At 38.5% G+C, this 23775-nt stretch overlaps 1 protein-coding gene across 1 annotated transcript; it reads left to right on the top strand.

The window, feature by feature from the left end:
- Positions 1–107: 107 nt before the first annotated feature.
- Positions 108–23421, top strand: LOC124644515 (zinc finger protein 836-like). The gene is made up of 15 exons (XM_047183944.1): positions 108–332; positions 2699–2867; positions 4148–4177; positions 5637–5729; positions 6192–6332; positions 7236–7774; positions 11856–12069; positions 15915–16045; positions 16367–16441; positions 16883–17021; positions 17826–17938; positions 18840–18975; positions 20231–20362; positions 21038–21238; positions 22925–23421. Exons 1-15 carry the CDS (start codon positions 250–252, stop codon positions 23084–23086), a joined length of 2358 nt encoding a protein of 785 aa, XP_047039900.1. The 5' UTR covers positions 108–249; the 3' UTR covers positions 23087–23421.
- The last annotated feature ends 354 nt before the right edge of the window (positions 23422–23775 follow it).

Genomic DNA, 23775 nt, shown 5'->3' with positions numbered 1-23775 from the left:
TAGAAAGGGACAGACGGCCTCCGTACTAACTGTTTCACTCGGCTCGTTTTTTGGGTAAAGGTGCGCAGTCCTGTTTACTATATTATGTCTATGGTTTCACCCCTCTGCCCCCGTGACAGTGACAATTTGTCAGAATACATAGAAGAATGTATAATTATTGAGAAAATAATTCTTATAATAATTTCGTTGCTGAAAACTGTTTTGTGGTTTAGTAATTGATAATTTACTTATTATATTGAAAGATAAAACATGAAGTGTTGCGTGCCGGACTGCGGATATATCGGTAGAGTCAGGAGTTTCGATACAAACCGTCAAAAAAACACTTTACATTCGTAAGTAATTTTATCCGTTTATTTCTTAAATCAATAGTCTAGAAAATACTAGAAAACACGATTGTACAAATGCGCTTAAAAATGGTCAAAGTTCTGACACTTAATAAGTCATAAAAGCTACGATACAATGTTCCATCATGAAGTTCCAGTTCATATCTTCCGGCTCCATCATAAGATCAGTTCGACAGTACCATATTATTGTATTATCATCAGAACTACATACAGCTGCCAATTTTTATGACGCTATTATTATTGGAAGATGGTTAAATTAGTTAAGTACCTTAGATTCCATTACTTACATAGTTACATACAGGTTGACCTAATGAAAGTGTGTTAAAAATTATTCCTCTCTGAATCGTAATATTTTTGGCCAACTACTTAGGAGTTGGATTCAAATCTAAAGATGCAGGTTTTTTATGGAGCAACTACCTATCTGACCCCCTAAGACAACCCACTGACCGACCTCTCAGTTTTTTAAAGAGTTTCAATGGTATTTGAGTCAAGCGCGGATCCAGCCCTCAAAAAAGGTTGTGGTCACAGTTACTAGAAAATCGGAACTAGAAGCGGCTACTAGAAAAGTAAAAGTCGGAGCATGAACATGCTCATTAAAAATTATGCAAGTCGTTTATGAACTTTTGAATGAAATTATTTCCTTTTTTCTGAGCATCAGGACTTTGGCATTAGGAATGAAAATAAACTTAGGAGGAAGTTGGACCCGATAAAAAAAATAGCTTCGATCCAAACCTATTCAATCAATAACTTCTAGTAGCCAGTAGGCCAATATAGGGAGGGTTTGACGCATTTGGTGCACTTCTCAACTACCAGTGGCGGCATAGCATCGGGTGGCACCCCGGGCTGCTACCTATTGAGCACCCCAAAAAAAAAAACGACAAAATAAAATTACCAACCAATCTAATAATGCTAAAAAAAACGTTTTTTTTTAATATATCTAAACTCATATTATGCTCACTATCAGTTCCGTCTCTAGCTTATGTACCGGGTGCAATCATTACTAAAGCACCCCTATGTATGGAAAGATTGTGAGTAGTTTTGTTTTTTGCGCGAGCGTAGCAAGCCGGAACATTTTTTAGATTTCGTCGTAGTTACCAAGTTATAGAACCAAAAGCAAAGACGTGGTATAAAACGTATTTTGCGCGAGCGTAGCGAGCGCAAAATTTTGGAGTCTTGGGACACGAAATCACAGAAACAAGTAAAAAAAAGCGAGCGTAGCGAGCGTGAGATTTTTTGAGTTTTGGTACTGTTTTGTACAAAAAAATGTAAAATAGTGACTATTGTAAATAATAATAATTTTATTGTAATAGACAGCTGTGTTGCTGGGAAGTTTGTTTTGTTCTTCACCGCTTCTTGTTAACCAGAAAGTCCTGAAAGAGGGTGTTATGGGGGTGCTATCCTTTTCTACTTTCAATTTTAACTTAAACTAATGTAACGTTTTCGACATTGGATTTAAACCACCGCAAAGTGAAAAAGCCGCGAGCGTAGCGAGCGCGAATTTTTTTGAGTTTTGGGACACAAAAGTACCTCAAAAACTAAAGCTGTAAGAAAAAAAATATGGTGATCTCGAATTAGTAAACAACAGTCATAAAATTAAATGCAACAAAAAAAAGTATTATTTTGTTCCCTAGTGTTATCATCAGCCTATCGATTTAAAAAAAACGTAAAAGTGTGATGTCACAAGTCTAGGTAATAAGGTTGTGGGCATGCCCATCGTGCCCACAACGGTGGATCCGCCCTTGATTTGAGTGTATTCTTAACAAACATGAGAGGAGAGACAAACCGAATGCCGAGAGTATATCTTAGTTAATATGTTTTATAGTTACCTTTATCTTTTAATGCAATGTATAGTTATATAAGTTAGTAGTTGTTTAAGTTAAACTCTTGCAGCAATAAAGGCTTATTTTATTTTATTTATTTTAACAAACATGCAGACACACATAAATCTCTCTTATTTATAAGATTAGTGTAAATATGTTTTAGGGTACCTATCTTATACATATTTTTTTTGGTTATCTAATTTTCTTTTCATTAAATGCATTCAATGCTCGAGTTAAGGTATGTAGGGTGAGTGCTAGCTAACATGTGGTGGCTGCATATTGTATAATACAATACATATTGCATACAAATGTATATCTATATAATAAAATGTTAAAAAGTTCTTCTAACCTACAGACAGACATGTGTTGCTGGGGAGTTTGTTGCCACTTCTTCTTCCCAGCAAAAACACATAGGAAGTGATGAAGGGTGGGCGTTTTGGGGGCTGTCTCTTGTCAATTTCAGACGTTTGATAAGTGCTCTTTGTCAGCCAAGTTTGAATAAACGAATTTTGATTAAGGTTTTTCTTTTTCTAGGTTCCCAAAAGACCCAAAGCACCGTGAAGCGTGGTTGGAGGCTCTGGCTATCCCGAATTTTGAGCCAAACAGCAAATCTTTTATATGTTCACAACATTTTCTGGAAAAAGACATACATGTAACTAAAAATGGGCACAAAAGACTCAAAAATGGCGCTGTCCCTATTATAGTAAGTTTTAAATGGACTTATTTTTATTTTTTATTAGCGACCCATCCCGGCTTCGCACGGGATATCAATATTTCCCCACTCTTTAATGGATGTTATTATACATATAAACCTTCCTCTTTAATCACTCTATCTGAGTCTGTCTATTAAAAAAAAAACGAAAATCGGTTGCGTAGTTTTGAAGATTTAAGCGTACAAAGGGATATAGGAACAGAAAAAGCGACTTTGTTTTATACTATGCAGTGACTTTCAGTCGGGGTGCCCAAAATGAATGTTGACGCTTGGTACGACCAAAAGGCTGGCAACTACCTTGGACAAAGCTCCCAGTTGACAGCGATGAGGATGAATTTTTTGTCAAATTTTAGTTGTAATCTTACAAGAACAAGTATAGTTTTAATTCAACTAGCATCGATAAAAAGTATCTATCCTATCTACATACCTACCAAATTTCAACCAAAACAGTCCAGCTGTTTTTTCGTGAAAGAATCACAAATATACATTCTCACAAACGTTCACATTTATAATATGAAGTTGGATAGTAAATATTTGTACTTCTGGAAATAAAAAAGTTGTGGTGGCCTAGTGGGTAAAGAACCAACCTTTCGAGTATGCGGGTGTGAATTCCATTCCAGGTCAGGCAAGTACCAATGCAACTTTTCTAAGTTTGTATGTACTAACTAAGTATACCTTAGACACTAATGGCTGATAAAAAGGTGAAGGAAAACATCTTGAGGAAACCTGGACTATAAAGTCTGAAATCACCAACCCGCATTGAGTAAGCGTGGTGATTAACGCTCAATCCTTCTCCGTGTGAGAGGAGGCCGCAGCCCAGCAGTTACAGTACAGTACTTCTGTAAATAAAATCATCCTCCGAGCCTTTTTCCCAACTATGTTGGGGTCGGCTTCCAGTCTAACCGTATGTAGCTGAGTACCGGTGTGCCACAAGGAGCGACTGCCCTGTTTGACCTCCTCAACCCAGTTACCTGGGCAGCCCAATACCCCTTAGTTAGACTGGACTGGTAACGACTGCCAAGAATGTTCAATGACAGCCGGGACCTACAGTTTAACGTGCCATCCGAAACACAGTCATGGTGTCTAAGATATATTTAGAAAGTACATACAAACTTAGAAAAGTTGCATTGGTACTTGACTGACCTGGAATCGAACCCGCGCCCTCATACTCGAGAGGTTGGTTCTTTGCCCACTAGGCCACCACTACTCCTCTTCTGTACTTCTTTTGTAAATAAAATAAAAGTTTATTAATAAAGAATATTTTCTTTCAGCATGATTCGGACGCACCGGCTGATTCAAGGGTAAGATGAATTCTTTCATATTCCGGAAATATTTACAGCCTTACTACCAGAACTTAGACATCTGTTGAACACTTGTCTAAAAAACTGGCCAAGTGCGAGTCGGACTCGCGCACGAAGGGTTCCGTGCCATTATTTATAAAGTGAGCAAAAAAATCACGTTTGTTTCAAAATATTTGTTTTAATCCACTTTTCAGTATTTGTTGTTCTAGCGGCAACAGAAATACATCATCTGTGAAAATTTCAACTCTCTAACTATCACGGTTCATGAGATACAGCCTGGTGACAGACGGACCGACGGACAGAGGAGCGAAAACAATAATTTTTATTTTTTTCTATTTTGGAACCCTTAAAAAGTGTGGTTGCAAAACGGACCTTATCTCAACGTCATAATCTGACATTTTTTAGACAAGTGTTCAACAGACGTTTAAACATTTTTGTGGTACGACGGTTTGTGTTTTGTTAAAGTAATAAATACAATAATAAGCCCCGCAGGGCATCTGAGGCGGATGACGGGGAGTAGCGACCCCGCGGGGCTATATATCCGAGTGCTCCAGGGAGAGTATACTGTCCCCCATCTCCGGCCTGCCGGAGTGAAGCATGACGGGGGATAGGTCTCCCGCCTCTTGGCTTGCCTTCATCGGCCGGTCAGAGTGGAGTCGCTAGAGTAGGGTTAGCAGCCCGCTCGGAGGGTAGGTGCCTCGTGGTAAGTGGCGAGTGGGCCGGTGATGCTGGACCCACAGGGAGCGCGTGATCTGCGTTTAAAGTCCGCCGAGGTATCCTCACCCTTCAGCCCCTCATGTACCTGTTGCCCCCTTGTTGCGATTTAGCGACTGATTCCCGGGGGCCCAGTAAGTGAGGTGGCGAGTCTCTACCTGCCATTTTTACATGTATTTAATACATTGTCATCGGCAGGTGCCATAGTTCCCGTAGTTTCCCCATTCCTAGTCCATTAGCATCCCATCACAATAGCCCAAGTAGTTTTCATCCACAGTTAGCAATAGTTTAGCACAGAACCGGGGATTGTCCTTGGGTACATTTCTATAGTGTATACAGGGATAATCGTCGGTTTTGTGTCACCATTTCATTAAAGTTGTCTCAAAAGGGCTTCAGCGTGTTGGCTTCGGCCCCACGTTCGCCTTCCAAAAATCCGGGACTCTGTAGTCCCGTGGTCGGTTAGAGAAATACAATAATAATATGTCGGGACACCTTTTCACACACTGTGGGTTACCCCCATGGTAATTTATTAATTAACTTGTGTTACGGGTGCTAACACAACTGATAAACTACATATATAGTTAGAGATATTGTGACACCCAGACCACGGCCAACAAGCATGCTCATCACACAAATGTCGACCGTACCGGGAATCGAACCCGGACCTCAGGTTCGGCAGTCCGGCATGGTGACCATTGCGCCATCGAGGTCGTCCTCGTTTCTAAGTAATATATATTTTTTTCAGATTTGTAAGCTGTGTTTGACTTTGGACGCTAAAATGTATCAACTGAGCAATCAAAAGCTACATATCATGTATAGAGATATCATGGGTACCCCAGTAAGTATATTTTTAACTAACCATGCAGTATCATCATCATCCTCCGAGCCTTTTTTCCCAACTATGTTGGGGTCAGCTTCCAGTCTAACCGGATGTAGCTGTGGACCAGTGCTTTACAAGGAGCGACTGCCCTATCTGACCCCCTCAACCCAGTTACCCGGGCAACCCAATATCCCTTGGAACTAACCATGCAATATACAACTTTAAAAAAAAGTACTATAAAAGCATTAGGTTTTTTTTTTGCCTTTTTATTTGCAAAATTAAACCTTACTACAAATACCAAGTACTCGATTTTCAACGTGTTAAGAATTTGCTCTCCTCTCCGAGTCGGTCTGAGTGAACGGACCCTTATTTATTTATTTTCTAATTTTTGTACAAACACATAATAAAGAAAGATGACAGGAAAGAAAGAATTTGCAAAGATAATGCTTATTTCCTTAAATGTTACATAATATTTTTCAGCCGAACAAAGGAGTGAGTAACAAGCTACCGATGGGTATATGCTACGTTTGTGCTGCGAAGCTACAAGCGGCTTCAGCTTTCAGGTGCAAAGCGCTTATAAGCGACGCTCTGCTCAAAGAGCATTATTTGACCCATGATCATGTAAGTATTTTCATATCTATACTACCTTTTTTTTTTAACGACGTCAAAAATCATCAAATGACCCCTCCCGCTGTGGGTTAGCAGCGGTGAGGGAGTGTCAGCTAAAAACCGTCGTGTTCCGTCGTAGGCCTTTTATGTGCCAGGGCCGCGGTATCTCTTTCGAACAACCCGCAGCCCATATCTATACTACCAAACATTTTAAAGAGGAATTGTTTGTTTGTAATGGAAAAACTCAAAAACTACTAACGCGATTTTAAAAATTATTTCACTCTTGGAAAGCCCCACTCTTCTGGTGATACCGCAGGAAAAGCTAGTTTATAATATTCACACTAACAGCACTTTTATCAAAAGGGGAAACATGTTTTGTTTGTTTGTGCCTTGAAGCTTAGAAACTACTGGACTGATTTGAAAAATTCTTTTACACTATCCTTGAATAACATAGGCTAATTTCAACTGGGATGCGTGTGAACAGGAAAATTACTACCCGCACCCGGATAAAATATAGCCTATTTATTTTTCAAATTAGTTCAGTAGTTTGGGAGCACATATTAGGACAGGTAGTATCATCCTCATCCTCCGAGCCTTTTTCCCAACCATGTTGGGGTCGGCTTCGAGTCTAACCGGATTCAGCTGAGTACCAGTGCTTTACAAGAAGCGACTGCCTATCTGACCTCCTCAACCCAGTTACCCGGGCAACCCGATACCCCTTGGTTAGACTGGTGTCAGACTTACTGGCTTCTGACTACCCGTATCGACTGTCAAGGATGTTTAATGACAGCCGGTAACTACAGTTTAACGTGCCATCCGAAACACAGTCAATGGTGTCTAAGATATACTTAGAAAGTACATACAATACAGGTAGTATAGATGCAAATAATAATTAATCTTAACCGTAAATTTCAGCTAACCGTATCAGATGTACGAACTTTATACAAGAAACATCCAGATTTAAAATCGCAATTATCAAGCAAGGAAGTTTTCAAATTTAACAGTACCAATATTGTCGATTTAATACCACAGCCTTTTGTCAAAACTGAAAATAACAGCTCACAAGTTGAAATAGAAATTAGTAATTTAGACCAAAATAATGTTAAAGATGAATCTAATATGAATCTTAGTGTCAAAAGTGAAATTAATCTTCTATCTCTAAATGATGAATCAATAACTTTTGATGAAGACAATTTTGATGGTCCATCAAAAATTGATTTCTTTGATAATATCGTGTTCGTCAAAAGTCAAAATGAGAGCGAGAGTCAAATTATTGATGAAAAAAGTGAGTTTTCGAAATCTGTTGAATCTGATTTTGATTTTGAAAATGATAGACAAATGAATGATGGGAATACGGCTAATGTTGTGGTTGATGTCACTTCTGGTATTAAGAAGAAGAAGAAGGTTGGAAGTAAAGTTAAGAAGACTGAAGATGATGAACCTGTGAAAAGGGGGTAAGTTTATAGTTAAGTTACAAGCATCTTCTGATAACGAGAAGGTATTATCCCTACTAATATTATAAATGCGAAAGTAACTCTGTCTGTCTGTTACGCTTTCACGTTTAAACCACTGAACTGATTTTAATAAAATTTGGTACAGATATAGAGTTGGCCTTGACAAAGAACATAGGATAGTTTTTATCCCGGACTTTTGAAGAGTTCTCTTGGAAACGCAATATAACCGAACTCTACGCGGGCGAAGCCACGGGCGGAAGCTAGTACTTTACATGTGATGATGCGGAGGAACGAAAGTCATATAGTGAGGAAGGTGATGAGTATGAACGTGGACGGATATAGAGGAAGAGGAAGACCAAAGAAACGATGGATGCATTGAATGAAAGTCGATATAGTTAGAAAGAATGTTACTTGTGAGATGACGGCAGATAGAAGAGTATGGAAGGAGAAAACATGCACCGACCACTAATAAAATTGGGATAAGGGGATAGTGATAATTGTTAAATGATATACTTCGGCCGTTCAGAGAATGCGTTCCTGACACCTATCAGTTAGTCACGACTAGTGATGGGCACAACATAACACTGAGTTCGTTACCGTTCCTTCAAAATGAACCGCCGCATTATTTTAAGATTATTTTCGTTTTAAATTGGCGGAATCATTTGTTTTATATTTTAGTTATTTAAGTGGAAACCAAAAAAAGGTAATATTCATATAATAAAATTGTTTTATTTATTCTTTGTTACAAGTACATTGAATTGAATGTGCGAACAGAATATTAATCAGACTCCGATTTGCTTGAGGAGGTGGTGTCTTCATCATCATCTTCGCCTACATGTATAATTATATTATTATCAATAACAGAATCAATCCTGATATCTCGGTCTAACAAAAGCCGGGTAATCAAATAAAAACAGATCGAAAACACTTGAAAAACGTGGTCTATGCGCACGAAACGACAACGGACGACTGTTTTAGCGTCACAAAATGGCGGCCCATAACGCCATTTGGGGTTACCATTTTTAATCTAAGTATAAAAATGCGGTTTGGTCATAGTTTTATTTTTATATTTCATAAAAGTTATAATTAAGTCTTATAGTCCATTATTTTCCAATTCTTAAAAAGAAAATCAAAACGTATTATTTTATATTATAACTGTATAAGAACAGATTACGATACTTGCCTGTTATTTTTAGCACAGCACTACAAAATATAAACCGCTGACATAACCTTGTAATAGCGCAGTATAGATTTAGAAAAATATTGTTTACCAAGTTATTTGACACTCAGTTTGGCACAAAATTATAACATTCATTGATTATTGATATAATAATGTTGTTTTAATGCTCCTCAATGGTTAAAACGGTAAACAACCAGCAAAAATATTTTTATCGTAACTGCAACGCCATTGCAAAGTTACGTCGTCAGTTCAATCGCGACGTGTCAGGAACGCATTCTCTGAATGGCCGAACTATAGTTGTTATGTCGGGTGTGTCGTACCTAATCACGTTAAATTAAATACGTTAATATACTGGTTAATATTATGTCGAATAACACAAAGAAAAAAACGTAAAAATAAAAATAATAATTTTTCAAACAAACTAAATAGTATAAAAATGTGCGAGAGTTAGAACACCATATAAGAGTCAGTCATTACAAACAACGGAAATTTTCCCTTGAAAACTGACAGCTGTCAACTGATCAAAACATTCGATACTCCTAACTTTATCTCTACTTTACACATGATGTTGTAAATTATGAAAACGAAAAATGACTCCTGTGGCTAAACCACTGAATGGATTAGGTTATTTTTTTTTACAATTCGCCATAGAATATCATAAAGTTTTTTGTGATAGGATTTAATGTGATTAGGTACGACACACCCATTGATATACAAAAACCCAAGATGAACAGTCTCGAATAAAAGTAACGCTCGAAAGTGTCCCCGAACACTAATTCTGTCTCTTTCTATAAGGTACAAGCTAACGTTATTGCAAGTTCAACTTTACGCGAATTGATTAAAGACGTTATTACAACGCACTGTAGTTAAAGCAATCAAATTTTACGACCGAAGTGGTCGGCTAGGACGGGTGTACTATGCCAAATCGAATAACAAATAATCAAATATCAATTGATCGACCACTATAAATCGAAATTCTAAATACTCGAACATTCATAATATCGAATGGTTATTAAATCGAACATTCAATACATCGCGCATTCAATACATCAAGTGTTCAAAATATCGAATGTTCGTTTGATCGAGCGTTAAATGCAAAACATATTCATCCTATCGAAAAATCCGTATTTTTTATGAATACAAGAAAAACTCAAAATTTACTAATAAATCACATTTTAATCTTTAATTCTTATCTTTTAAAGGTACATTTTAAAATTTTGTGTGAATTGAAAAGACAAACGCGGGATTAGGAAGACCTACTTTACAAAAAAGAGGCAAAAGGGATGATAATGCGATAGAAAAAATGTTAAATAATAATAAAAACTACATTAAAATATGATTTATTCGTAAATTTTGTCGATCAATTGATATTCGATTATTTGTCATTCGATTTGGCATAGTACACCCGGCTAGGACAAAGAAAATGAGCGCACAATTTTGAACGTTGCGCTCATTTGGTGAGGACGTTTTTGAGACGTTGAGTGTGCATCTTGGGTTTTTTGTATATCAATGGACACATCCGATATATTTTTTGTTTGCAATGCTGTTGGTATGCCAATAAATATACAGGGTGTGTCGTTCACAATCACATTAAATCCTATCGCATATACTTCATGATATTCTATGTATGTGTATTGTAACTTTATGTAATTGATTATTATTAGACAAATGTGTACTGCATGCTATGTGGAAGATGAAAAAAATCTAAATATTTGCACGGCAGAAATGCCGAATATAGTGAAACCCTTAGATGTTAAGAACTGATGTTAACTACCTATATTCTTGCAAATAAATATATCATTCATATGGCGTATTGTAAAAAAATAACCTAATCCGTTCAGTGGTTTAGCCACAGGAGTCATTTTTCGTTTTTATAATTTTGCAACATCATGTGTAAAGCAGAGATAAAGTTAGGAGTATCGAATGTTTTGATCAGAGTGCTTAGTGCGAGTTTTCGTGAATTTTTTTACGGACTCACATGAGAGCGCGTATACTAAGATTTGTATGGAACAAAAACAGCTCCACCTAGTGTCAAAAATTGGAACCTGTTTTTGTTCCATACAAACAGTGTTGCCAACAGTTGTAGAAGCTTACCACCAGAGTCAACTTTTAAAACCACCAGAAAACCACTAACAAAAATTTATCCCACACTTAAAATCACCAAATTCACCACTAAAAAAATATTGTTTATATTTTATTGTAACCTAAAACAATTTAATCATCCAAAGATGTAACTCGGCAACGATAGAAAATTAAAACAGACAAAGCATTACATCTGTTTAGCAATTCATCCGACCCGATCCGAATCCTTCACAAATTATAATCGGCGTAGTAGTTTCACAAATTGTTTAGTTACGCATTTGACCAATGAATGAGTACTTAATATAATTATATAGTAGTCGTTCACCTTTTTGTTTTGTAGATGCTTTTTTGACATTCCGTGAGACTTCAAATCTCCATAGTAACTCCTTAAAGTTGTACCACAAAACTTACATTTCGCTACTTGACCCGCAGTACTTTCAACATTTCGCCACTAAATAGGGGACTTAAACCACCAGTATTAGTGGAAAATCCACTAAGTTGGCAACACTGCATACAAATCTTAGTATACGCGCTCTCATGTGAGTCCGTAAAAAAATTCACGAAAACTCGCACTAAGCACTCTGTTGACAGCTGTCAGTTTTCAAGGGAGAATTTCAGTTGTTTTACTTTTATATGGTGTTCTAATTTTCGCACATTTTTATTCTATTTACTTTGTTTGAAAAAAAACATTTTTTTATTTTTACGTATTTTTATTTTTTCTTTGTGTTAATCGACATATATTAACCAGTATATTAACGCATTTCATTTAATGTGATTGTGAACGACACACCCGATATAAACTTTTTTTTTAAATTTCAGGCGCAAAAGAAAAAAGCCTTACGTTCGGCCTTCAAAAGCGATAGACGAAAATGTATTCTCTGTAACTAATTTAGACCATGAAAGGTTAAAGAAAGAAGTATTGAATCGACAATACTCACATAAATATAAGCAGAGTTCTCACAAATGTACCGTTTGTTTCAAATGGTTTCCATCGCAGGATAAATTGGAAAGACACGCTTTCAAACATAGTGAGGTAAGTCTATTACACTTTTAAAACACATGACACTCACACATAATAGTATTTGATTCGTAACATGTTTGGACTTTAAAAGAGACTATGACCCTTGAGTTTGTTGCGGCGTTTCTTCCCAGGGATCAGTCAGTTAGGAAATGCCGACCTCAGCGTTCTTAAAATGACGTGTAAAAGTGATGTAATGTCCAACTTTCAAAATAAACGATTTCATTTCAATAAGAGGCTCTCAGTTTGACCCGCCTGTGTGTAGGTATGTCACGTTTGGGTGAATCGATTTTGATGCGGTTTTCTGCAAAGTCAAATGTTTTTAAAGTTAAAGTCAAAAAGAAGTCAATGCCTTTCTGTAGTTCCTGTTTAGGTTTTGTACGTAATGGGTAATCCACCAACATTAACCTTTTTTACATTGTTTTTAGGGTTCCGTACCTCAAAAGGAAAAAACGGAACCCTTATAGGATCACTTTGTTGTCCGTCTGGTCTGTCTGTCTGTCTGTCAAGACCCTTTATCTCAAGCACGCGTGGACGTATCAAGCTGAAATTCACATGAAATACTCAGGTCTATTGTCCCTTTAAGCTGTGAAAATATCAAACTTCTAAGCCAAGCCAATCAAAAGATACAGCCGATTATGTCGATATTTTCAACAAATTTTCGACACTCGCAAAGGAATCAAAACCTACAGGATACTTCCCGTAAACTCAGAGTCTTGAAATTTGGCATGAAGCATTGTCATATAATGCAAATATAGGAAAAATTTCGAAAATCTCATTTTTTTAGTTTTTTAATATAAAAAAAATATTTTAATAAAATGAAACTTACTACCTTATTTCTCACGAACGAATAAAGGTATCAAATTGAAATTTATACCAAATACCTAGGTCTATTGTCCCTTTAGGCAGTGAAAAAACCAAACTTCTAAGTTAACGCGATCAAAAGATACAGCAGTTTTACCGACACCTAAGACGAATTTCCGTCACACGCTAGGGAATCAAAACCTACAAGGTACTTCCCGTGAACTCAGAATCTTGAAATTCGGCAAGAAGCAACGTTATATAGTACAGATAAAGGAAAAATTGCGAAAATGATAAATTTGAAGTTACATAAAATATTAAAATATTATTTTTGCTTACATGACATAAAATATTTTTTTAATAATTATAAACTTTCTACCTACCCTCTTTCACATGAATGCGTTGAGATATTAAAGTTGAAATTCATATCAAACACTTCTTAAATATAATTGCCTCTAAACTATGAAAAATTTTAAATCATTCAAAGGTCATTGGGCACCTTAGTATGGAAACCATACCCACGGCGGATACGAACGAAATATAGCACAGTATAATGATAAAGGCTCTGATTTACTATGGCATTAGTCGCATCAATGTGAACCATGGGAATCTAGAGAAAATCAGGTGTAAACATCAAATATTTTCCTCATTTCAATGGGGAATTTAAACGACCAAGTTTGACGGATTTGAGAAATCATTTCTTTGTAGTGGAAGAGTATACTCGCCGTTTATTTCCATTGTCATCAGGTCAGGATCTGATGATGGAAATCCTGAGAAATCGAGGGCAACTATCAGAAATTGTAGGCATGCATAGGATTAAAACTTGATTCTCAGATGTATGTCTGGTGATACTATCAAACAGTGAAGGTGATACCATCATCAGGTAAGCTCTAAACCAGCTTACCTGATGATGGAGACGTGAGAAAGAGAACTCCTCAACGGTATGTTTTAGTTACGTCGTGTTTGGGCTTATATTATTCGTTTTGACGAGAACTTTTCACAAAAGTTAAAAATAAAAACTTTTTACAAAAAAAAAACAACTTCTAAAAACAACAAGAAAACTGTTTCGGTCTAGATCTCGGTGGTTAAATAAATATAGATGCATCCTCTAGACACCGACTTCTAGACCGATGCACCTAACATCTTTTTAATTTCTTTCTTGCTTTTGTTTTCTTGTTGCTTTTTTATATGTTTGAAGTTGGATTTGTTTGTAAAATGCTACAAAATAAAGGGACAGAATTACACTTTTGTCAAGGCTCTAGAAACGTAAAGCCAGCAGCCCCGAATCCTACTCTCTAGCAGTCGTTGTTACAATACGACAGTTACAAGTCGTCAGGCAGTTTCGAAAAAAACCTGAAACTGGGGCTCGTCAGGTGATTAATCCTTCAAAAATAAAAGATCCCATTAGTAGTGAATTCTCATCACCTAAAATAAAATAAGCTCCAACACAAGGTTACGTTATAAATTGTAAAGGAGTTCCCTTTACTATATCTGATCTTTGCTATCGATCCCACAATGGCAGTCAAACCTATCTATGTGGAAAGTCTTCGCCAATACGAATAAAATAAGCCCAAACACGTGGTAGTTGCAACATGCCGTTCAGGAGTTCCCTCGACTCTCTGTAGTCTCCATAATCAAATCAGCTCCAAACCTTCACTGTTTACCAGTACCCTCAAAAATACACTCACATGTCTGGTTTTGACTCGATGCGTGCCTACAATATTCAAGAGTTGCCCTCGATTTCTCAGGGTTGGAAACCCTCAGGGTTGGAAACCCAGGGTTGGATCCTTATCAGATCCTGGTCATCCGAATTGGCATCTTCCTTCTTTATGAAAAGTCTTTAACAATAAAAACTAGCATTGCAACCTGTACAATCCTCTGAAACTGCTTTTCTTTTATATTTTTCAAACGATCCTGGACATTCGTCTCCATGGAATTTTAATAAAATATTTATATTCAAAGAAACGTCATACCATACTCCACGATGTAAAACTACTTTGATTCATGTCCGCCACTTTTTACAAAGCGGGTCAGATATGCCCAATGACCTTTATTTAAGACATAATTAGTTATTTTTAATCAGATTTCTGAATGATGACTATAAAATGTTGTATATAAATAACTTTTATAAAATAAATATAAAATGTTGTACTGGCCTACTATTTTAGTTTTATTATAAAATAAAAAATATTAACTATTTTGACTCTCACGAAATTACCATAACTATGATTGTTCTAAACTGAACGGTTGGCGCGAGACTCACTTTTTATCTATACAGGATTTGTACGGAACCCTCGGTGCGCGAGTCCGACTCGCACTTGGCCGGTTTTATTTTTAGTTTCTTTATACTTACCCTAAAATCTTCGAAAGTGTAGAACCGATAAAAAACACAGTTGAGAAGCTACACTATCCCCAGGTTTTCACGCAAGTAGTAAAATATTCTTTCTTTTCGTTTTTTTAGGGTTTCTTACCCAAAGGGTAAAACGGGACCCTATTGTTTTCGCTCCTTTCCGTCCGTCCGTCTGTCACCAGGCTGTATCTCATGAACCGCGATAGTTAGAGAGTTGAAATTTTCACAGATGATGTATTTCTGTTGCCGCTATAACAACAAATACTGAAAACTAGAATAAAATAAATATTTTAGAGGGCATACAACAAACGTGTTTTTTTTTTGCTCATTTTCTAAATAATGGTACGGGACCCTTCGTGCGCGATTCCGACTCGCATTTAACCGGTTTTCGTATTTTAAAATAACATGAAAAATAAATAAATAAATAAATAAATAATGTCGGGACACCTTTTTCACACACGGTCGGTTAGCCCCATGGTAAGTTATTTATTAACTTGTGTTATGGGTGCTGACACAACTGATAAACTACATATAGCTACATATATACATATTTATAAATACATATCATAACACCCAGACCAGGGCCAACAAGCATGCTCATCACACAAATGTCGACCGAACCGGGAATCGAACCCGGGACCTCAGGTTCGGCGGTCCGGCATGATGACCATTGCGCCATCGAGGTCGTCAAATAACGATTTACTTCCAGCTCAGCGGGCCGCTAGCATGTGAAATATGTTTCGTACGAATAAAATCTCCGAGGCATATGCGCGCACATATGAAGCATCAACACAGCGAGGAATTTACGTGCAAACTATGTCCTTTAGTCACCAGGAATAGGTATGTATTAATGTCCCATCATCATCATCCTCCGAGCCTTTTCCCAACTATGTTGGGGTCGGCTTCCAGTCTAACCGCATGCAGCTGAGTACCAGTGCTTTACAAGAAGCGACTGCCCTATCTGACCTCCTCAACCCAGTTACCCGGGCAACCCTACGCCCCTATGTATGACTGGTGTCAGACTTATTGGCTTCTGACTATTCTTAAGGAAAAATGCTCGGGAGATGGACTTTATAATATATACATTCAACCCCCTTTCGGCTTTATGCTACTTTTTTAACAAAAATATAATAATATTATTAACTTTTGTATTTCTTATAGGAATGTGGCGTTAGGACATATGAAGTACCATGCAGGTGACAAGTATTCCTGCCCGCGATGTTCCATGGAATTTGAGTGAGTATACCATAATATAAATAAATAATTAAATAATTACTGAAAATAAATATACATGTTAGCGGGAAATTCAAATATGTATATAGGGCGTGATGTTATCATTCGCGATAATAATACATCTCAAAGTATTTAACTCCAATTTTTTTAACAATGCAAATGTTATCTGAAATAGAACTTTGAAAATATAATTTTGCATTAAGAAAATTATTGCCTTATGTTTGAATTGTATGAAGTATTGGAATAAATCAAAAATACATTGACCCGCAAATAAAATCACACTCTATACATACTGTTAACTTTAAAAAAAAAACATAAAATAATCATTTAATATTGAATTTTCTGCCACCATTTTAAGTATTCACCTTAACAAGACAAAACCTTTACCGTAACGAGAGCCGCGAAACACCACCATTTTTAATCCTTATTTTTTAAATTTCACAGGAAACAGACGACGTATCTAAACCATTTGCGATTGAAACATATGTCGGATTGTGTGTGTGAATTCTGTGGTTATACATTTATAAATAAAAAGGGTGTTACCACTCATAAACTACTTAGACACAGATTCGCTAATGATGGTGTGAGTATTTTTAAATCTAGGGTCCTTTCAGATAGACCGGCTCGGAGAGCATCGGCGCGCATTTTGCTCTTCACACAGACCGGTGTCGGCTCCGATCGGCTGCGTGAGATGCAATTGGAGCCAAACGTCAGCAAGACCGAGAAAAAGTACCCAATCGGAGCCGGTGGGCTCCTCTTATTATTTCACACCGAGCACCTTCGAGCATTCTGAATGTCAAAATAAACCTTACTACAAATACTAAGTACTCAATTTTCAACGTGTTAAGAATTTGCTCTCCTCTCCGAGCCGGTCTGTCTGAACGGATCCTTTTGTTCTATTATAATGACGTCTTGACTGATTATCGGCCACGGCGGCAGTTCTCAAATAAGGAAATCAGTCAGTTGCGCAGAAAATAATTAAGGATCAAACAAAAAAAAAACCTTTAAATATTATATTAGCACAGCGCGACTGTGCATGGGGTAAGATTCCCGGTTCGGGCCAAAATCGACTTGTAGATTTTAGAAACTTTCACAAAGCAATCCGGAGTCTGGAAGTTGGTGATTGATTCACCCGTGCATCGTGTCGCACGTTAATGTCGGTCCTGCTTGTGATCTCTCTCCGGTGGTGTCGGATTGTCGTCCCATCGCGCTATGAGAGTGAAGGAATAGTGAGTGCACCGCAGTCCAAGCAAATGTGCACAAACTATAATATGTCCTGCGCAGCTGGCTGATCTCCTTATATGAGAACAGCCGCCGTGGCCGATAATCGGCTAGGACCCCATTATTCTATATTAATATTTCTAATGTTACAAAAATATATTTTCAGGAGGAATTTAAAGGCCCTTATTGCGAAGTTTGCGAAGTGCAATTCTTAAATCAGAAAGCTTATGATAGACATCTAAGATTGTCCTCCAAACACGTTATGAGTGAAAATGATCCGTAAGTTTAAAATTACATATTTCTTTTGTTCATCATCATCATCATCTCAGCCGGCGGACGTCCACTGCTGAACATAGGCCTCCCCCTTAGATCTCCACAGATACCTGTTGGAGGCGACCTGCATCCAGCGTCGACGGCGACCGACATAAGGTCGTCTGTTCACCTTGTTGGTGGACGTCCTACACTGCGTTTGCTAGTCCTTTAATATTTCTTTCTTTCTTTTAGTATTTATTTTGTTATTAACACTAATATATTATGTATTAAGGAGGAAAGATTTTTTTGTGTCTAGAACGGAAATAGTGCCCGTACCGGAATTACCGACGATTAAAGAATTTTTAAATCGGTTCAGTATTTTCGGAGCTTTTAGGGTAAAAACAAAAAAAATATGTTTCCTCTCTATTATATTAGTATGTATATAAATCATATCAGTATTTACCTTTAGATAAGTGTTTTCGACTTTGAAACTGGGGCACGATTCTGCTATTTTAGTTAAGCGGCCTTCGATTCACATCTCACTGAGATCCAATCACGAATCAATTACGTATGTGGCATTCCGCAATTTTTTCTTTTAAATAAACGTTTTTATCCGTGTCTGTGATTCAATAATGAATCATATTGTCTGCAAATTATTTACGATTGCAATATGATTGTAGAGCAAACTAATGTATAGACAAATGGCAGACCAATCGCAAACTAATCGAATTTCATTGGAATACCATTAGTCTTTTATTAGTAGCAGAATGACCGATATGGTTAAAATTGCTATTGCGATTCAATTTCTATTCAATTTTAACATTATTAACTTAGGAGAATCGGGCCCCTGTTTCCTTTTCTCTTTGCATTATTATCCTTTATCCGACTGCCCAGTTTTTTTTTGCAAAAAATATCTATCCTTTTACAGGAATCGTCTCAGCAACGATCCGTCAATAAAATCTAGAAGGATCGCTGCTCAATACTCGCGAGCGGTCAGAAGGCCTATGATACGACGCCGTGAGCCCAACGAAGCTCCCGACAACGGACCTATCACTTGTGAACAGGTAATTGTTTTTGACTGTTACAGCCTTTTTATCGTCCCACTGCTGGGCTGCGGCCTCCTCTCACACGGAGAAGGATTGAGCATTAATCACCACGCTTGCTCAATGCGGGTTGCTGATTTTGTTTTTTTTAAACACCTAAAATTAGTTTTTTTTTGGTCTCTTAGTGCTTTTGTAGTTTTTGCTTAGTGGTTTTATTTTTTTGTAAAAATATTTTTTTATTGATTTTATAAGTATACAGCTTCATATTGCATTAAGAGTAACCGTTTTTGACAGTTCAATAGAAGTAATTAAACCTTACCTAATAGACAGACATGTGTTGCTGGGGAGTTTGTTGCGCCACTTCTTCTTCCCAGCAAAAACACATAGGAAGTGGTGAAGGGTGGGCGTTTTGGGGGCTGTCTTTTCCTTTTGACGTTCGAAAAGTGCTGTTTTATAAGCCTAAGGGTCTAACGGACCGGCTAGGAGAGCATCGGCGCGCATTTTTCTTTTCACACCAATCGGCTCCGATCGGCTGCATGAGATGCAATAGGAGCCAAACTTCTGCAAGACCCAGAAAAAGTACGCGATCGGAGCCGGTCAGCTCCTCTTATTATATAACACCGAGCGCCTTCGAGCATCCTTAATGACAAAAGCAGTGCACATCCAGAAATAAACCTTACTACAAATACTAAGTACTCGATTTTCAACGTGTTAAGAATTTGCTCTCCTCTCCGAGCCGGTCTGTCTTAACGGACCCTTAATTGAGTATAGTTACCGGCACGGATATTGGCTCTCGGCGGAAGAGTGGGGATCGCTTTGCGCACTGTACACATAAAGCAATAAATCGCTTCTGCGCAGGTGTAGGTCAGAGCTCAAGATTCGTGTCGATAACTATACTAGGTAATGAATTTGGGTTATTCCCGCTCGGTAACACCCTTTCGTCAACACTGTTGACGATCGGGAAAAAAAAGTTTCGTGCGTTCACAGTGTCCATGAATGCTGTTTTTTATTTTTAAAATACGGAAATAAAATATCATGGATTTTTAAAATGTTTTAATGGATTATGTTAGATCTTTTAAAACACAATCAACTAGAAAATAAAAGTGGCCTTATCATGTGCATAATAACCATTTTACACTAAAATAATAAGTAGCGTTCGTCAACACTGTGAACGAAGGAAACTTTTTTTTCCCGATCGTCAACAGTGTTGATGAAAGGGTGTTACCGAGCGGGAATAACCCATGAATTTGACTCATTGCACATTACGGTATTACAGTGTGGACTAGTGATCCCGGGCTACCGCCTGTACGCGGCGCACTTCCGCCGCCGTCACCCGGGCCTCACCCGCGCGCAGTACGCGCCCGCCGCCACGCCGTACATGTGCGAGCAGTGTGGGAAGATGTTCAATGTAAGTGTTTTCATTAAATGCCTAGCCTTTTCCTCCTAGTCGGCTTCCAGTCTGACCTCCTCAACCCAGTTTTTGTGTTAGTTACAGTTACAGCCTTTTTATCGTCCCACTGCTGGGCTGCGGCCTCCTCTCACATGGAGGAAGATTGAGCGCTAATCACCACGCTTGCTCAATGCGGGTTGCTGATTTCAGACTTTATAGTCCAGGTTTCCTCAAGATGTTTTCCTTCACCTTTTTATCAGCCACTGGTGTCTAAGATATACTTAGAAAGTACAGTTTTTGTGTAAAATTATGTTTTTTTTTACTATCATAATTTTACATGTGCTGGGGACTAGCCGAATGCAGCTGTGTTCTTATGTGTTAAATGCCTATCTGATCTTCCTTACCCAGTTATGCGGGCAACCCGATACCCTTTGGCAGGACTGGTTGTCTAGACTTTCTGGCTTCTGACTACCCATAACGACTGCAAAAGTTGTTCAATAACAGCCTGGATCTACAGTTTAACGTGCCATCCGAAACACAGTCATTGGTGTTTAAGATATACTTAGAAAGTACATACAAACTTAAAAAAGTTGCATTGGTACTTGCCTGACCTGACCCAGCGCCCTCATACTCGAGAGGTTGGTTCTTTGCCCACTTACATTATTAGTCATATGACCAATATTTTTTCCACAGAACGCAACAACACTAGCTGGCCACATGTGGCTTCACACTGGTCACAAACGCTTTCAATGCGATCACTGTCACAAGACGTTTAGCATGAAATCCAACTTGGCTGGACATATGAAGTTACACGAGTCTGTTAGAAAGCTCTTCGAGTGTAATATCTGTGGGAAACAGTTTGCCTTCACTTTTAATCTGACGAGGCACATGTTTGTGAGTATATTTTTATTTTTACTGATATAATAATACATAAAACACATTATTAACACATACAGGTCCACCTTTAAACCTTTAGATTGTAGGAGGAATATATAATTTTTAACCGACTGCAAAAAAAGTAAGTACGTCGGTTAAGATCAATTTTTAACCGACTGCAAAAAAAAGGAGGTAAGAACTTCGATTTGTTAACGTCGTTCGATTGTTTAACCAACATCCAAAAAGGAGCTAAGTCAATTTTATATCTTGTATCATCAATGACTAAACTCCATTTGTGTCGTCAGCCTTTTTATCGTCCCACTGCACGTCCCACGTCGTCATTCTAAACTTGTCTTATGCCATATAATATTTTTATTTTTCTACGTTGATAATAAACTCAAAAAATAGACCTTTTTTAAAAAAGGTATATTGTTACCGAATGTTAATCGAATTTTAATCGAATGTTAACTTAGGTACCTAACACATTAAAAACCATTTTATATTGAATTTCCCGCTATCAGTCTGAGCATTCACTTGATTAGAGCTAGGGTACCACAGACAGACACTTTCCCAATATTCTATCTATCCATTAATTTCCTTAAAAAACCTTGTACGCCGGTGCGCAGATCCACGCGAGACAATGGATTTTCTATTGTTCTCTAATTAGCGGCATTCAAGAGGTTATGGTTATGTTTAACAGCTATCTGTGGAGATCTAAGGGGGAGGCCTATGTTCAGCAGTGGACGTCCTATGTCTGAGATGAATGATGATGATGATGATGATGATGAAGAGGTTAATAGAGATAAAATTTTGACATTAGTCCCATACAACTAATATCAGTTATATGAGACTTCGATTACTCTAGAAATTATATATTACAAACTACAGATAGATAGAATATCGGGAATGGCCGTTAGAGGTCAAACTTATAACACCCTTTGTAGGAGCCGCTAGCCCGTACAGAAGAGATGTAATATGTGAGGTGGTGGTGAGGTTGGTTGTTGCAGCAGACGGGATGTAGTCAGGGAGTAAAACCGCTGTATTGTGTCCGTGCTACCGGAGTGATTTTATTGTTGACACTGTCTTACAAAATATTAACCTAAATAATATCGACTAAGCGTGTAAGGGTGCGTCCACATCTGGCGAATGCGCCGCGAATGCGCAGCACGCGAGCCGTTCGCGAGCTGTCCGCGAGCTGCGCGCGTGCAATTTTGTTCGTGCGCCGCTTCTGCTTGGCCCGCGCGCAGCTCGCGCGCGACCTAAGCGCCGCACGCGAGCGGCGCGCAGGCGGCGCGCGACGTCTGCCATCTTCGATAGTACTGAGCCAATATACGGAACTGTAAGGGCGAGAACTGATTGCGCGCAGATCGCGCGCCGCTCGCGCGCTCTATACGAGCCTTGCGTGAGTTGCGCTAAAGACAAGCACCGAACTATTGCAGTGACTGCACGCGCGCAGCTCGCGGACAGCTCGCGATCGGCTCGCGTGCTGCGCATTCGCGGCGCATTCGCCAGATGTGGACGCACCCTAAGCTAGGTCAGCATAATCGACAAAACAATTTAATGCTAAGGAATCTAAAAAGTAAAACAACTAATATTAACTGGCGATGCTCGTACACCCTTCTTTTCGAGTTGTGGGTTAAAAGAGAAGGGTAATATTTTTTTTTTTTGGCAAAATATATTTATTTTTAATTATCTTGTCCACAGATACACACAGGCCTACGTCCTTTCAAATGCGACGCTTGCGAGAAGGCGTTCCGTACATCAGGCGAGCTCCGCGCTCACGTAGACCACGTCCACCTGAAGAAGCCGAGACCCAAGCGTGTCAGGCGCAGGAATAAGTGTCAACTGCCTGGCTTGGAGTATTAAGAGTTGGAGATTTTTTTTAACGACATCTAAAATCATCAAATGACCCCTCCCGCTGTGGGTTAGCGGCGGTGAGGGAGTGTCAGACTCTTACTGACTACAAACCGCCGTGTTCCGTCGTAGGCCTTTTATGTACCAGGGCTGCGGTAACTCTTTCGAACAAACCCGCAGCCCCGGCAGGCCTTGGCCCTACTGGGCCCCGCTGGGGTTGCTGACTTTAACTAAGGCTAGACTTTAGCCTATATTGTCGTGCTGGGCAAAGGACTCCCATCTTTCTCTATCGGTCGCTGTATGTGGTCAGCACGCGAGTAAGCTGTCCAGTTCTTCTCTCCTAGTATTAAGACTTATAGTTATCGGCATGAATCTTGAGCGCTGACATACATCTGCGCAGAAGTGATTCATTAGCAAAGAACCAATCCCGAGTGACGGCTATGACGCGATGCGCTGCGGGCCAATCACCGCTTTAGCCCGCCCCCGCGCCTCACTTCATACCACCAAAGGGACCCAATAAATTACTTCTGCGCAGGTGAAGGTCAGCGCTCAAGATTCGTGCCGATGATTATATCTATATTATATACTAGTATTATAAAGATCTAGCTGTTTTCTGTTACAACCGCGTCCCGCTCGGAATAAGTACAAATAAATAAAAAGAAACCGTGGCTGGAAGCGAGAATCATTTGTTTTTGTTACTT

The sequence above is a fragment of the Helicoverpa zea genome, chromosome 30 (genome assembly GCF_022581195.2).
Source record: "Helicoverpa zea isolate HzStark_Cry1AcR chromosome 30, ilHelZeax1.1, whole genome shotgun sequence".
In the NCBI taxonomy this organism is placed as follows: Eukaryota; Metazoa; Arthropoda; class Insecta; order Lepidoptera; family Noctuidae; genus Helicoverpa; species Helicoverpa zea.
The sequence above is the reverse complement of the archived record's forward strand: the minus strand, read 5'-3'. Positions and strand labels throughout refer to the sequence as shown.

Bases quoted from the DNA above. Each gene is read 5' to 3' on its own strand.
- LOC124644515 (XM_047183944.1), top strand. From the start codon at position 250: ATGAAGTGTTGCGTGCCGGACTGCGGATATATCGGTAGAGTCAGGAGT. The intron at 2,868-4,147 runs GTAAGTTTTAAA...ATTTTCTTTCAG, and splicing joins ATGGCGCTGTCCCTATTATA to CATGATTCGGACGCACCGGC. The intron at 4,178-5,636 runs GTAAGATGAATT...TATTTTTTTCAG, and splicing joins ACGCACCGGCTGATTCAAGG to ATTTGTAAGCTGTGTTTGAC.